The 16,432-nt window shown below is 36.1% G+C and overlaps 1 protein-coding gene across 22 annotated transcripts in view; it reads right to left on the bottom strand.

The window, feature by feature from the left end:
* Dlg1 (discs large MAGUK scaffold protein 1) overlaps positions 1–16,432 on the bottom strand; it is a 181,639-nt gene that overhangs the window by 13,743 nt on the left and 151,464 nt on the right. For 5 of the 22 annotated variants that reach the window (XM_021645131.2, XM_060370194.1, XM_060370201.1 and 2 more), the window contains 6 exons: positions 16,132–16,201; positions 12,274–12,373; positions 4,311–4,352; positions 3,464–3,499; positions 1,490–1,540; positions 196–297 (listed from right to left, as the gene is read on the bottom strand). In XM_021645131.2, the coding sequence (XP_021500806.1) occupies positions 196–297; positions 1,490–1,540; positions 3,464–3,499; positions 4,311–4,352; positions 12,274–12,373; positions 16,132–16,201 (401 nt within the window). Of the gene's footprint in view, positions 1–195; positions 298–1,489; positions 1,541–3,463; positions 3,500–4,310; positions 4,353–11,572; positions 11,607–12,273; positions 12,374–16,131; positions 16,202–16,432 lie in introns of all 22 variants that reach the window. The other 17 variants (XM_060370192.1, XM_060370197.1, XM_021645135.2 and 14 more) reach the window with 7 other exon arrangements.

Genomic DNA, 16,432 nt, shown 5'->3' with positions numbered 1-16,432 from the left:
ACAGAATAAATACATCTTCTACTTAATTCATTCCTTTAAGAAAAGCTTAACATAATACTTTTAAATATAAAAAGGGAAAATATTGATGATTAAGAAATAATAAAACAATTAACTATAATCTTTAAAGCACTTACATTTACTTTTACCACATACAGTGACAGAAAATGTTAAATGGTTTTAATTTGTGTTACTCACGAGGGACACAGGATCCAAATTTATCAGGGAATTCTGAGATTAAGTCATCATTTACTCTGTCTTTCATGGGTCCCAATACAATGACTGGTCGGGTATAATTAACTACAATGATAAACACATTAAAGAGAATAAACACTTAACAAACACTAGTGTGTTTTATTTCAGCAGAGAACAAAACCATTCTGAACTATTATGAAGAATCTCTTCTTTACTCTTTCTCTAATTACATTCTCAATTAAATACTATTTTGTAAACAAATCATTATCTTAGAAGTCAATCAAGTTAAATTTAGCATCTCAAACATTTTAATACATTGCTAATATTTCATTATAACTAGAAAAAAGCACAGTGTTTTACAGATGGCTTTTGAAGTTAAAAATGAAAAGCACAGCAAAGAAGACAAAAACAAAAACAAGTGGGTATAGGAAGTGATATGATGACATTAATGATCTATAAGGATGACCTAGCAGAGAACACAGTGAGTCATGCTGAGGAAGGTCTACCAGTGGTAAGAATCAGACCAATCCTGTGATCTGAGGATTCAAAAGGTACATATACTGAGGAAGATACAAGTGGAATAGAAAGGGCTTAATTAATAGTTGCCTGGGTGAATTACAGAGAAGCTTAAAAACACCTCTGACACTTTTTAGAAGCTGTTATTGTAAGGGTAGTAATGCAATATTATAAATGATAAAAAACAGTGGCTTAGGAATACAACGCCAATAAACCAGTCAGTATAAAATGACTAACGCTTCTTGAAATTCATAGCAATTTTCTACATATATTTAAAAATAGCAAAATTCTGATATATTTTTGCATCTAATAGACTGACTTTTTCAAACTAAGAAACATTTTTTATTTTACGTTAAGTAATCAGTTTATTATAATTAATTTCTGTGTGCATGACACAGAATAGGCGTGCGTGGAAATCAGAGAATAACTTGTGGGAGCTGGTTCTCGCTCTCTCTCTTTTTTTTAAAGATTTATTTATTTATACATATGAGCACTCTATTTGCATATATGCCTGAATAACAGAAGAGAGCATCAGATCTCATTATAGATGGTTCTGGGAATTGAAGTCAGGTCCTCTGGAAGAGCAGACAGTGCTCTTAATCTTTGAGCCATCTCTCTAGCACCGGATCTCTCTTTCTACTATGTCTTTTCTGGTGTGTGAACTGAGGTCAGCAGGTCTGGGAGCATGCACCCTTATCCACTGAGCCATCTCACTGGCCCTATATATATATATAGATATAGTTTTTAATAAGGTTACAAAACAGCAACAAACTTCACAAACCTTCTTGTTGGTTCACTGGCTCATAAGACAAAACATACTCTTCTTGACCACCTATTGGAAAGTTAAAAGCAAGGATAAGAAAATCTGTAAAGATGATTAATGTTCCCTGTTCCACACAACTCATCCAATTCTTTACATATAAGATATTAGGACTTTCTGATAAATAAACAAGATACACAAAAAGGTACTTATGTCATAAATTATCCAAGGCAAGACTTAGAACAAAAGGGAAAACTATTGAACCACAAAGGTAAACTTGAAAAATATAAGACGGAACATAAATGTATTATTTTTCCATAGCCTAATGCTATTTTTTTAAAGATTTATTTACTTATTTATACAGCATCCTGCCTGCATGTGTGCCTGTGTACCAGCAAAGGGCACCACATCTCATTATAGATGGTTGTGAGCCACCATGTGGTTGCTGGGTGTTGAATGCAGGACCCTTGGAAGAACAGCCAGTGCTCTTAACCTCTGAGCCATTTCTCTAGCCCCGACCTAATGTTATTATGTGCTTATTTAATTTATAGATCATATTTACTAAAATCTTCATTTCTGGCTGGAGATTTAACTTACTGGCAGGCTGCATGACTTTGAGCACCACTACTACAAAAAGCAAACAACAAAGCTGCCTCCCAGTAGCAAAACACAAAACCAACACACACCCCTCTTTCTGGGATACACAACATACACATGGACTGTGGCTGGACATGGGATTGCTTGCCTATAATCCCAGCACTTGGTTCTCAGGCATGACGACTGCCAGTTTGAGGTTGGCCTGGACTATGGAATAAGACACTGCCTCAAAAACAAAACAAAAACAAAAAAACAAAACAAAAAAAAAATCAAAATCAGAAAAACCCAATAAGCCACTGAAAATACTGCTTTTGTTCCAACTGAGTGTATTTTTTAAAGCTATATGTATTTTAAAAAATAATTATAATGTTGCTTTGATCACAAAAGCACTTCAGAAAGGCACTTGGGATAGCTGGGTGTGGTGGCGCAGCCTGTAATTCTAGCAGCTGGGGAGGCAGAGGCAGGCAGACGGCTGGGAGTCCAAGACAGCCAAGGATGCACAGAGAAACCGTTTCAAAAAAAAAAAAAAAAAAAAAAAAAGGTGCCTGGGAAATACTACTAGAAATGGAAAAAAACAAAAATCCCTACCAACTATCTGAACACCATCAAGTTAATTAAAACTCTTGTTTTAACATGTAGTGTAGAAAACAAAACATTCGGTGATTGACTGTAAGCAGTGAAAACCAAATAATGTATTTGGACGATGTTCTCCTCTGAAGATTCTGTAGCAGTCCACCATCTTGTGACTGGGTTACGACATGTGCATTAGCACACACGTGCAGCTGTTGGTGTTAAAAAGCTGTAGAAGCAGCTCACACTTGTGTATTTGCTTTAAATTGTGTGCGCTTGCGTTCAATCTCATTACTGTATTATCACAAAACAGGTACTTCATGAGTTGCTTTATTTTTAATTACTGATGTACCCAGGCATGGTGGCACACACCTTTTATCCTAGCACTTGGGAGGCAGAGGCAGGTCAAATCTCTATGAGTTCCAGGCCAGCCTATTTTAAGCAGAGAGTCCCAGGCTAGCAAAGGCTACACTTAGTGAGAGTCTCAAAAAACAAAACAAAACAAAACAAAAATTACTGATATAAAATATGTTTACATACTACAAAAACATGCAGTTGGATATTCCACAACTTAATAATTCATGCAAATGGTGAGAAAAGACAGTATATACTTTCATTACCTCTTTTCAGTCTAGAAAACCACTCAACTAATCTACAGTGGATTCTGGTTATGTCAATAAAATACTGAAATGAAATAAATTATTTTCCCACTCCTCTTCCTCAAATTATATAGATGTTATGTAAAAAAAAAAAAAATCCAACAAATGAATGAGGGTTAAAAGTATATATTGCCAACATGAAATATCTGGAACTTATCACAGTATTAACCTTTTGAGCAGCCATACTCATCTGTAATCAAGATTACTTTCATTTTAGACAGCAGTAAAAAAAGTTAGAAAAACAATTTTAATTTTTAAGTTGCTACAATTGATATTCATAATCTACTCTCCTTCCATTCCCCAATTTGTCTAAAAACTCCTATTTGTATAGTTCAATTAACATCAAGAATATAACATTAGACATCAAGGGAGTGAACAGCTTGCTTTCTGAGCAGTAGTTGCACAGAATAAAAGGGAATAAACGAATGGTAATTTAGCATTACTAACAAATATCCTTTTAGTGCTTATGTTAGAAAAAAGTTACTGAAGAAAACAGGAAACCAAGTTTATTCCTCATCAGATCTTTACTTCTTATAGGATACGCACAAATCCACACACTATCCATAGCATGTACAAATAAGTAAATGGGTAAATGACTCGTTTTCATTGAAACCTTGAAATTAACGTTTCTGTCTATGCAGCTTGACGATCCCTTAGCCAAAATGCTTGCAGCAGAAATTTTTAGGATTTAGTTTTATGCCATTTATAAATGTCTACACAGCCAGCCTGAGCTGAGAAACTCTGAGCTGAAAATTTTAAAATACTAAACATTCCAAGAACTGAAACTTTTAGGGTGTCATGCTGTTGCTAAAGAGTTTGGGTTTTGGGTTAGAGATACTCAACCTGCAGGTGATTTCCCTTTTCAAGTCTCTAATTTTACTTGGCTTTCCCTGGTTTAACAATCTTAGAAATCTGACTTTTAGTTTTAGAGCATATCACTAAGGAAAACGCCATTCAGAAATATTTATTACTTTTTTTTTTCTTAAACAAAAGAACAAGTAACATGAAACACTTACGGTAACTACTTTCACTATCACTGGCATTCGAAGTTACATGCTCTGAAATGGAAGGAAAACAAAAAGAAAAATAAAGAAAACACGGTGTCATGAACTTAAAAGCTGTTAAAAGCAAATTATCAAGATTAAACAAGGTGGTTATCATAAATGTTGAATATACACCACATACAACCACAAAATTTTTACAAAGTAGTTTAGATTTTCTATGAAAAAAAGTTAATTTTCAACTAAACTAATACGAGTTTGCATGGGAAAATAACTACAGTAAAAGAAAATGCCTTACTTTCCTAATACAGTTTATGAAAAAAATCCTCAGCAAACAACAAGAAAACAAAAACCAACCAAGTAGAACACGGACAGATACAATGTAATCTTGAATCATCCCCAGGGAGAAAATATAGTCAGTACCATTTAGTTTACGGAAGACCAGCAAAAGAGAAAAGTTCCATTTGAGCAAACAGGTGCCCACTTCCTGATGGGATGGTGCTTTTGTGATTTAGAAATAGCTCAGGTTTAACCAGTCTCTTTCCTTTCCTGTTGAGCCTAGGTTTCAGCAGCTATCCAAAGCTCTGTAGGTGACAAACTGTCTCAAAAGTCATGACAAGGAAACTGAAGAGGCTGAGACTGTTTTAACAGGTCAGCAATTCTCCTTTGATAACAGATAACTTTGCAAAACAATTCCCCTAACAAATATTAGTAAATAGCTACCGAGGCCTAGCTCTGCCACAAAGCAGCCCCATTTAATCACTTGATCATTTGTAAGTAACAGGCACTCAAAACAGCAAAATTTTTATTTAGAAAAACAAAAAAGAAAAACTTTTAAGAAGAGAAGGAAACCCAAAGTTTTAAAGTTAGGAGAAGAAACAATGACAACAACATTTTAGGGACGAAGAAGTTCGAGGCTAGAGGTCTGCTCTGCCTGAGTTTCCAGAAATCAACAGCTCTGCTTGTAAAGTAGAACAGACCTCGTAAGAGTGAAAAAAAAAATAAACTTGTTAATTTTAACCTGCAAAGAAAAAAAATTCTCTAAAACACTCTGTACATTTTCTCTAGGTCTCTATCTTATTTTCGAGACTGTTTCTCACTAGACTGGAGCTCACTGGGCAAGACTGGTGGGCCAGCCAGGTCCCAGGGATTCTCCCACTTTCACCCACTCCCAGGAGCTAGGGTAATGGAACAGGCGCGTGCCCTTCCAGCAGGCATTTTTTCCTTTAAGTATCAGGTCCCCATGCTTGTGTGAAAAGCACTTTGTGACCAAGCAAGCTACCTCCCCAGCCTTAAGATACATACCTTTCTTAATCACAGTTTACCTTTTAAATAAAGGGCTTAAAATTTTAAAAATAAGCCTGGTGTGGTAGCGCTTGCCTGTAATCCCAGCACCCCGGGAGGCAGAGGAAGATCTCGACTGAGTTTAAGGCCAGTCTGGTCTACAGAATGAGTTCCAGGACAGCAAAGGCTACACGGAGAAACCCTGTCTGAAAAAACCCCAAAACCAACCTCTCCAAATAGAATTAGGGAAGGGGGAGTAATTTTCTTCAGTAGTCATTGTAAACTGCCCACCAAATGACCCCTCCCCACCCATGCTCAAGGAACCCTAATAAACTCAGTGAGTTGTAAAAAGGAGAGAAAACAAGAGGCATGAAAATAACTAAAATGTAAAAATGCATAAACTGACAGTAAAAATTGTAATGGTGTTTTATAACTTAAGAAACTTCAATGAAATAATCACATCAAAAATTAGAAGTAGATTTAATTACTATGACAAGCTCATGTAAAATCAGGTATTTTAAAGATTGTATTATTTTTTTTCCTTTTCCACTTCTAAGTGTACATATGCATGTTTTACATGTGTGTGGACCAACATGTTGTTGCACATGCATGTGGAGGCCCCAAGTTGGCAATGATCCTTAGCAGCTCTTGCACTTCTGCATTCAGGATGGTCTCCCCATGAATCCTAGAGCGTGACACTGCTGGTCTCCTGCTATTTGCTTGCCCTGACCCTGCCCTTGCTTTTAGAGGCTGGAATTTCAGGCAAGCTGCCATACCCACCCAACATTTACATGGATTCTGGGGTTCTGACCCTGTCCTTATTGTTGTAGGGGCAACTGTTTTAACCACTGAGCCATCTCTTCCGGACTCCAAAATTTCTTTTCATGTACTACATGGATTCCAATACAATCACTTGAAATTTCTGAATGATAATCAATTTAACTTATAAATTGAAATTTACCTGTTAGACATGTCAATTTGCTTTAAACTGTTTTTTTTTACAACATCAATAACTCTAAATGCCTTCATTCATAGCACTTTTTACCTATCCCTTTAAAATTTGTTATAAGAAATAGGATTGCCACTAAAACAAAAACTTCTGAAGCCTGTATTAGAATTGACATTACAATCTCCAATCTCTAAATTGTAAAAGTAAAATTAGTTGTGTGCAGGATGAGAATAAGTGGGTAGGTAAGAGACAAAACTGATTAATTCTGAGCTGGTAATTACGAAGCAGGTAAATGAATATGTGCAGGGTTTATGTTTATTATCCTACTCTTCAATGCATCTGACATATACAAAAAGTTACTATTCTTTCTTTTTTATTTCAACTACTCACTTTGAGGTTCTTTAAAATTGCCAAAAGGTATACTACAATAAAATTTTGTGGGTTCTTTACATTTTCTGTCCTTATTTCTAATCTTGCTACACAGAGTGTGGGCCTTAGACTAGGACATCCCCTGGTACCGCCTGACCTAACCTGAAGGGCAAAGTGCCCTCTTCTGACAATGATTTGTTGGGGCTGGGCTACAGCTCAGTGGCACTGCCCTTGCTGAACATGCATGAGTAAGCACCGATCCAAATCCCTAGCTCTGCCAGATAAAAACAAAACCAAACATGAACATAATTCACCAAAGAAAGTGAGACAGCTAATACACAGATAGCAAAGCATTAACTTTACTTACAACACAACAACAAAACCAGACATGCCAAGCAAAGATAAGGATCCAAAGTAGCTAGAACCATCTACTGGGGTTAGGGACATGGGTAAAAACATTGCAGAGATTTATTTGCCAGTGCAGTTATCCCTAGCTATCCACTGAAGGTTGTTGGTTCCCATCCTCTAGAGGTAATAACATTTGAGGATATGAATGTCTCTTTCATAAAACCTGGAGGATTTGCATGTATTTCCTACTCTTCTCCTTCCCTTCCCAGAGCCTCATGCAGTCCAGGTTGTCCTGTAATAGCTGAGTCTGTCCTTGAATCCTTCTCATAGCTCCTCTAACATCCCAAATGCTGACACCGTATGCAGAGGGACTCAGCTGGCTCTCCTAACTTTGAAACATTTTTTGATTCTATAACACCCAATACAGTGTAAATAATGGCTATCCTGTATATAATGCTATTGTTCAGAGAATGAGAAGGAAATTAAGGCCAATTCAATTGGTATCATTGGAGGCTGTGAAGTGAATGCTGGTAATAAACGTGCTGTGGAAGGACTGAGATCTGTGAGATGCAGGATTCTGCAGGAGGGTGCCACATCATTTCTGTTCATTTATCGCTGTGCTTTGCATACATGCAAAGTCAAGTTTTATGCTTTGAAAGTATCTGGACTTTTCTCAAGTGTTTCCAATCTGCAGTTGGTTCAATTCATAGATATGAAAACTGTGCATATGGAGAGCCAATTTTGTAAAGCTAAACAAATATATATGCATGACCGAAAATCTTCTCCTGTTCCTACACAATTCCTGGAAAGAAATGCATAGATCTGAATATCAAAAGACATACACAAGAATAGTTAAAACAATACTAGTTCAGAGTATCAAGTACATTTTGTTTGCATAGCTGAAATACGCAGCTTCATTTTTATTTTGTTTCTATTGTGAGCATTTTCCATGTCATTTGTATATTGACTAGGCTGCTCTCAAGCTTGTTTCTCTGTCTTCCTAGTGCTAGATTACAGGAATGACCCACCATGCCTGGTTTCTAATTTACAATTGTCAGAACACAGTAATTCCTATTTCATTAACCATTTCCAAATTAAGACACTTCAGAATGGCTTCAATCTTTTTTTTTTTGTTACTTCTAAAGAATGATAAAATTCATCTCCAATTATATCTTGAGAATAATCTTCCTGAAAAAGATTTAATGGGTTAAAAGAGATTTTTTTGAGAAAAGATACATTAATTTATATTTGTAATCATAGTGTATTAAAAAGCTACTCTACAGAACTGCTTCCATCACGAATGTCTCTCCAGGCAAACATAAAACACATTACTTTGCATATGCTGACGACCGGAGAACTATTTCTTCAGTATGTACACGTTTTTATCTGCTTATGTTCTGAGTACTGCTGTGTTAGGGGCTGCGCCTGTGGCTTCTCCCAAAGGCTCATAATTAAGGATCTGACTCTAGCTGGGAGTGATCAGAAGGCGGTGGACACTGCAGAGGTGCAGCCTAGGGTGCAGCTGTGCCATTAAGGGTATAATCTTCAAGAGGACAGCAAGACCCTAGCCTTTGCCAGGCCTTTTGCATACTTCCTGGAACTACGACATCTGACTCACCATGAGCCTCCCAAGCAGGGGAAGATGATCATGGATAGAAATTCCAAACTGAATAAAAATGAATATTTGTCTTTGTAGCTGATTATCTTAGTTTTAAATCAGTAACAGAGAGGTAACACGCTTGTCTTACCCTAGTCCAGTTTTCTAGTGGAGAGCCTGTTTCTTACTGATTCATAAGAAGCTTCACTTGATGCAAATATATTCTTCCAAGTCTACGGCTGCTTCTAGGGTACCTCGGATGCAAATCTGAGGCCCCACGTTGCGCCTCTTAATACAGGAAAAAAGTATTTCCTAAGTTTTCTTTCCTCCCTCTCCCACCTCTTCCATCTGTAAGATGCCTGGTGAACATGATTATTTCAAATTTAGCCACATTTTACCTTTCTTCTCAAACATTTCCTCCTGATAGGGTGTCCATGTTTATCCTCTCTACTCTTCTCCAATGCCACATTGCCCAGCCCAAACAGTGCTACTTGACATCTTATTGTATCACAAGTAAAAGTCCGCCTGCCTCAGGCACCTGAGAGCTGTGTTCAACTCTTAGAGAAGCTTTTAGAGCGAGAAGAAAGTAGACGGACACAAGAAACCTATGTGGCTGGCAATTGGAAGTTGTAAAACAGAAAGAAAATAGAAAACAGTATGTTTTAGACAGGCAGAAAAGTTTTTTGGAACTGTGTGTTATGACTTGACTTTTGCGCACCCCATCTATCTCCTAGTGAGTTAGAGCTTCTTTAGTCTTATCTTGTTCTGTACTTTAGCCATATAGGTTAATGAAGCTGTAGTAATGTCCTGACATACCCTTATTCCAGTATTCCCTCTGCAATAACAAACAGCCCGTAATGCTTTATGTGATAACCTTCATAATTTTAGAATTCTACTGGTATTTTTCTGTCTCCTCCAATTTTCTGACTAAAACCTTGACCTTTAGGTTTCCAGGTTAATAAATTCTTTCATTTCCTGTGTATTGAAGCAGATACTTGTAATTCCATGAATTATAATACACCTTGCAGAAAAATGAATCTTTCCCCACTGATAATCAGTTATTTTTCCCATTTTTTTTTTCAAGACAGGGTTTCTCTGTGTAGCCTTGGCTGTCCTGGACTTGCTTTGTGGGCCAGGATGGCCTTGAACTCACCAGATCTGCCTGCTCTGTCTCCCAGAGTGCTAGGATTACAGGCATGTGCCACTGTACCTGGCCAAAGATTTTTTTCTTAAGGAAGTTTCAATTTCCAATTAGAAAGAGACACAGGACAAGGTTCAGTCATTATACAACAGTGTAAAATATGGGAGCCATAACCATATATAGCAGCATCAATAAGACCAAAATTTTCAAGTTGATCTGCATCACCTCTAAAACTTATCAACCTCAAAATAAGTCCCAGAGCGTCAGTAACCTGTGCAGATATTTTAGTTATTGAAGGTTTCCGTTGATAATTTTTCCAAAGTGTGAAACATTAAAAAGTAGCTGCCACTAGTCATAGGAAATCTGTGGGTGCTAACAAATTTTTTTTTAATTAAAAAAATTTCATACAACCTATTTTGGTCATGTTTTCCCCTACCTCAATTCCTCTCAGATCCTTTTTACCACCCTACCCACTCAACTATCAAAATACAAGCAGACATTAAAAGAGCAGAGTATGCCTAGAGCAAAGCGTGCCTGGTGGAAGTAACTGATATCCAGCAACAGCCTCTTTATCCTAATGCAAACCCAAGTTGAAAAGATCAAAGGAAAAATATTTAGCTTAAAACCGTAAAATTTAATATTATTTAGTGATACAGTTCTTAGAAGGCTAACTAGTTAATTATCAATAAAACTACAAGAAAGTTTTAAAAATGCTTAATGATTCAAAAGAAATAAACAATTTAACAAAAAAATTTAGCCTGAGTCTTTAGTTCTATGATTTAAGATCACCTAAATTTATATAGCATTTGGTGACTTTTCACAAAAACTTAAAGCAACCTGAAAATACACAAATTTAAAACAGCATCTCACTCCATAGATCAGGCTGGCCTCCCACTCATAATGTTCGTGATGGGATTATAGGCATGTGTCGCCATGCATGGCTCTTAGTCAACTACAGATCCTTCTACATATCAGAATCTGCTAATTTTTGTATGTCTAATAAGTTAGTAGAAAGTTAAGAACAGTAAAACAACAACAAATCAAAATAAAAACCCCTTGGCTAAGGGAGAAACACAATTACAGTATACTCGGTAATGCTTCTTACAATCTTAAGAGAATATCCAGTTTCCTCTAGACTGCTGCTTGAAGTTGATGTCTGTTTCACACTGTCACGTTAAAGCAAGGGTTTCCAACACAAAACTGTAGTTATTTAAACTTTTAAAAAGTGAAAAACAAAACCCCAAAAGGGGTACATGCCTATACTCTATTAATATAGGAAAGTGGCATTATTTTTTAAAAAAGTTAAAAAGCCTACAGTTAAAATTTTTGTAGCAAAAGTAACTACCAGAAAAATTATGAAATTCAAAATGTAACTGAGTTTTTCAAGTGACATGTTAAAAAGGGAACACAAGAAAACAAAAATTGTTATCATAGAAGTAAAAAAGCCCAAGCATGTCACAAACATGGAAAGTCTAAAAGCCACTGAAAGCACACACCTCCTCCTGCCAGAAAGGCACTACTGTGAATCTCAAAATGCACCTGAATAAGGTAGGAGGCTAAAAACAACTTGGGAGTATTTGATGACTTACTCAGGCCTTTTGATCCCATGTCGTCAGGGATCTCCTGTAGAGAGTAGTCCCCAGAGAGCAAGCAGTAAAAAGACAATCAAAGAAAAGAGTTGTCAGTGATGCACAGGATTGGTGCTACAATAAGAGACAGTTCCAAGACCATTACAGGTACACACATCTTACAAAGCATGGTTGTAGGTTTTTCAAAGTTTAGAAGGAGCTACCAACTAAATGTTACCTACCCCAGCACCCCCCCAAAAAAAAAAGAAAAGAAAAAAAAAAAACAAAGAAAGAAAACTGGACCTTATAGGCTGATTAGAATAGAAAGACAAATTTTCAGGCCATTTTGATATTTTATAAGTAAAATTTACATTAGAAACTGGCAGTACTATTATCTACAAATCAGGTATCTGCATTTTTTCCTTAGAAATACTCTTTGAATGTGTAAATGTTAAGTGCTTTTTATATGATCCCTTACTTCAGAGAATTATATTTTTTATATGTTATGAATAGATAGCTTAAGATACTGTTCAAGAATTCCTAGGTGCAAGAAACACTAAGACAGGCATACAAATTAATTTGTGTGTATTAAGTTTCCCCTGGTTAAGACAATCAGTAACCTGTTGCAGCTCTTGAAACTGTCTCCATGGTAACAACCAACTGCAGGGCAGTAGGTCCCTCTACATTCTATTTTCAGTTGACCAATGGATCCACATACTTACGGTCAGCATCACTTGTTTCCTGCTCACTCTGGTCCTTGTTCTTGTAGAAGGGGAATTTTCGGGAAAAGAGGTTCTTTTTACGCTTGTCATTGAATGACTGCTGAAGAAGAGAAGGAGGGGCAAAACAAAGGGTGTCTACTTTTGTGTGCACAAAGGCCCGGCCTAGCAGCTACGGAAGCTGACTCCTGTGACCACAATGTGCAGTCTGCATGAATTTTATACGGAGCACATGAAAAATGAACTTCTAATTTTGTATAAGGTCCTGTAATTATATTATTTTGTAAATGGCAAATATTAAAATTTTAGAGCACATTCAGTTTTACCTTAAAAGAATAAATGCTACTTGACAAAAAAGTTAGAGAGTTAATCAGATTACTATTATAGTATAAACCAAGCTAATAATTTATATGAATATGTAGTTTTCTAGGAAAATTCCCAGGTAAAGTATTAGATATGTGATACTATGTTATTTTTAATGTTGCATTGCTGCTCAATTATCTTTTGTAAATTAAGTAGCAATCTTGATTTTACTTTGTCCTAATTAAACTTTTTTTCATGCCTTTATTTGTGGGTATGATGAACTACCACAATAGCCACTATTAACAAAGCAAACATACGTAATTATGAGGACGTTCCTATTTAAAAACATTTCTTTTGCAAAATAAAAAGGTAAGTTAAGTGAACTCTATGACATACAATTGGAAAGAGTATTTGTGCAGTCACTGAGTTGAGATTGTGAAGCATAAAGGTTGATAACATTTATTAAAGAGGAAGAGCTCTCTGTGCAATTCTTCTGTTATGGGTCTTCTTAGTGGAAATGACCTTCCCTACCAGTGACATTAAAACAAAGTGTGTGGAGTGGGGACAATGCTAGGGATTTTCCAAACCCTTATACGTGGCAGACAAGTGCTTCACAACTAAGTCACACCACTAGCCCCAAAGATAAAATTTTGTTTTGATTTTTTAAGTTGAACTGTGTTAGAAGATGCTACATCAGCCCTTTCCTAGCCACAATTTACTTCCTAGGGCTTCAGTAACCTGTGGTCAACTTGGTTTGAAAATATTAAGAGGACTACTTCAGAAATGAACAATTGCCAAATTTTAAAACTGCATCTGGATATGAGCATCATGATGAAATCTTATGCTACCCTGCTCCAGCCTGCCCAGGTTATGAACATCTACTCTGTATTCCCTATTGACTCATGAGTGATCTGGTAGCCATCTTTATCAGGCTGACTGTCTTAGTATCAATGTGTTATTGTTCAAGTAAATTTGATTTTACTAAATGTACCAAAGCACAAGAGTAGCAATTATGGCAATTCAATTACATTATACTGCTATTGTTCGTCTCATATTGTGCCTAATTTATAAATTGTGTTTGTTATAGATGGATTTTGTCCCATGCATGGCTTCAGGTGCCCACTAGAGCCCTGAGATGCACCTTTCAGGGTAAGTGGTGCCATTACTGCACATCTCTGGAAGCACACTAGCGCCAATCTGCACTGCATATCCTTATTTTAAAGCATGTGGTGTGAGCAGTTAAGGAATCATTTTAAGTCACATTAGATGAGTAAATTCATAGACCACGCAAAATACCTTAGAATGGGAAGGTTCTAAGGAACTCTAAAAAAAGAGAACTCTTAAGCGGAAGCTAAAACTGCGCCTGCTGAGGAGTAGGACTGCGGGAACTCTGGTTTGGCAGCTATTTTATAAACCATCAAGTAGCATCATGTGATTACAAATACTTGCTTGAGTCTAAATTTTAGAAAGGAAGAAATTTAAATTTTAGCAGAAAAAAAGGCAATCTTTTCTTGCGTGAGAATAACTGGCTAGAGTTTATGGTTTCTGATAAAACTGATTTAAAAAAAAAAGGTTATTTACCCTGTTTACTGCATGTACAGTGGTCAGAGTCAGTTTCCTAGCACACAACCAAAACAAACATGTAGTTTAAAATGTTTTGATTTTTGTTATCTTTGCAGTTAGCCAAAATGAGAAATCGCAAGGACAGTGTAGTACAGGACAGAGAGATATGTTAGTTAAGAAATGTATTAATTACATAAATATCACTCAGGTGAAGGATTTATTAAAAGTGCAAATAAAAGTAGCATAAGCAAGTAAAAAAAGTATACTGAAAATACAAAACTGAAGACATACGTTATCTTCAGTTTTTCTGTATTTTCAATAAAAATTATCTTTAATTTTAATACCATTAATGTCATGTTGTAAGAGTGCAATAAAAATAAGAAATGATAAAATGCCACAAATTTATGATATATATATTAAATACCTAGATATATGATTTAGCATTTTAAAAATAGACAAATGAGTGCTAAAAATGTTAATGAGAAACTGAAATGTTCAAGGTCTGTAATGAAAGAGTTTGCAGATCATCGTGTGAGGAAAGGGAAGGAGGAGCAGAAAGTACTCCATAAGGAAGTGCAGCTCTGCATCAATGGCAAGCGTATTTTCACCCCGCTCAGTACCATGCACACTTCTGGTGCTGTGTTAGAACACAGTGGCTGTGTATAAAGTTGGTTACAGTCAAACAACAAGCCTAAGATTTAAATGTCGTTAATTAAGTTAACTTCTCACAGAATGAAAGGAAGGTTAAAACATGCAGCCTCTTTTTCAATTTCTTGATGGTATGCTGTACTGACTTATTTTTAAATACATTCATAAAACAAGTACAGAAAAGAGTTATTTCATATCCTAAGTATGTACTTGGAATTTTTCTTCCAATTAAAATTATTCATAACTTAAAAATCACTTCAGGTTACAAGATGTAATTCTGCTTCTGTCTGAATTATATATGTTAATTTTACAGAAATTTATCACTTTAAAAAATTGAATTATATAAGCTATTCAGATTTAATTTCTTTAAAATATTAGAGCTTTAAGTACTGTGTGCTTAGCGAGATCTGATGTATAGTGATGGTTTTGTACAGAGCATAATTTGCTGACTTAGCATTTATATTTATTTCAAGTATAACAAAAAAGCTTATAAAAACTTGCTTCAGATTAAGAAAAGATGAAGATGCAAACATTATGAAAAGAATTTCAAGACAGCATGTGTAAAATTCTCAGGCTCATGTAAGAACATTTCACTGCAGGTTATAGGTAGTTAGTTACCATACACATAGTATAACTCAAACCTGTACTATCTTTCTCATCTACCAACATCTTATATTTTTATATTCAAACAAATTTAAAGTAAACGAAAACAAACCATCTAAAATATACAAAAAAATGTGATATACCTTCCTACCATCTACGTAACTTCTTGTGACTATTTCCTCCAAATATAGCTTTATGTTGATCCTAACATCAAAAACATAGATTCTAGTAGGAAACTAAAGGGTGAAGATGACCTCATCTATAACAACTTGTGAACTTACACTGTGGCTGTCTCCCGACTGCTGGGACTGAAGGTGTGCGCCACCATGGCCAGCAGGAAACAGTACTTACTGGGAGTGGAGACAGACGGATCATTAAACTAGCTGTGCCCTAGCGCCTGCAACACGAGCATGCCTGCTGCCTCTGCTTCTCTCTCTGTCTTGGGATGATAAGTGTGCAGCATCAACTCAATTAAAAGTCTACCAAACAACCGAAGGAAAGCTGAATCCTATCACTTATAAAAAGCATACTGACCAGAACTTACGACGAACCTGTCAAAGGTCATAATTTGAAAAGGTCTGAGATCAGGTAGTTATATTAAGGGACTATAGTCTACTCTGTGGCAAGAGCTGCTTGTAGTTAATTCTTACGCTGAGTCTTATTTCAACAACAGAGACAAAAGAAAACTCATGGAATGATCTGTTGTGTTAAGATTTCCAGCTATAAGAGATTTCATATACTCACCCCTTTATCTCCTCTTGTTTTAGAGTTGAATTTGACCGTTTTTAATCGGGCTCGTTCTTTCTTCTCAACTCTGTCAAAGTACAGAAGGTTACTGACTTTGGGCTGGAGACCCAACCCCACGCCCTGTACATATTAGACAAACTTTCCAGCACTGAGTCCTGATTTCTAGAATTATTTCTTGTTTTTAAGTTGGAGCTTCACTATTTGTTCAAGCTTGATGTGAAAACCTTGATTCAAAACCTTGTCTAAGCCTTCTGAGTAGTTGGAAATTTATGGGTCTACATCTTTTTCTTAAAAATTC

This window comes from Meriones unguiculatus, chromosome 17, assembly GCF_030254825.1.
Source record: "Meriones unguiculatus strain TT.TT164.6M chromosome 17, Bangor_MerUng_6.1, whole genome shotgun sequence".
Taxonomy (NCBI): domain Eukaryota; kingdom Metazoa; phylum Chordata; class Mammalia; order Rodentia; family Muridae; genus Meriones; species Meriones unguiculatus.
The sequence above is the reverse complement of the archived record's forward strand: the minus strand, read 5'-3'. Positions and strand labels throughout refer to the sequence as shown.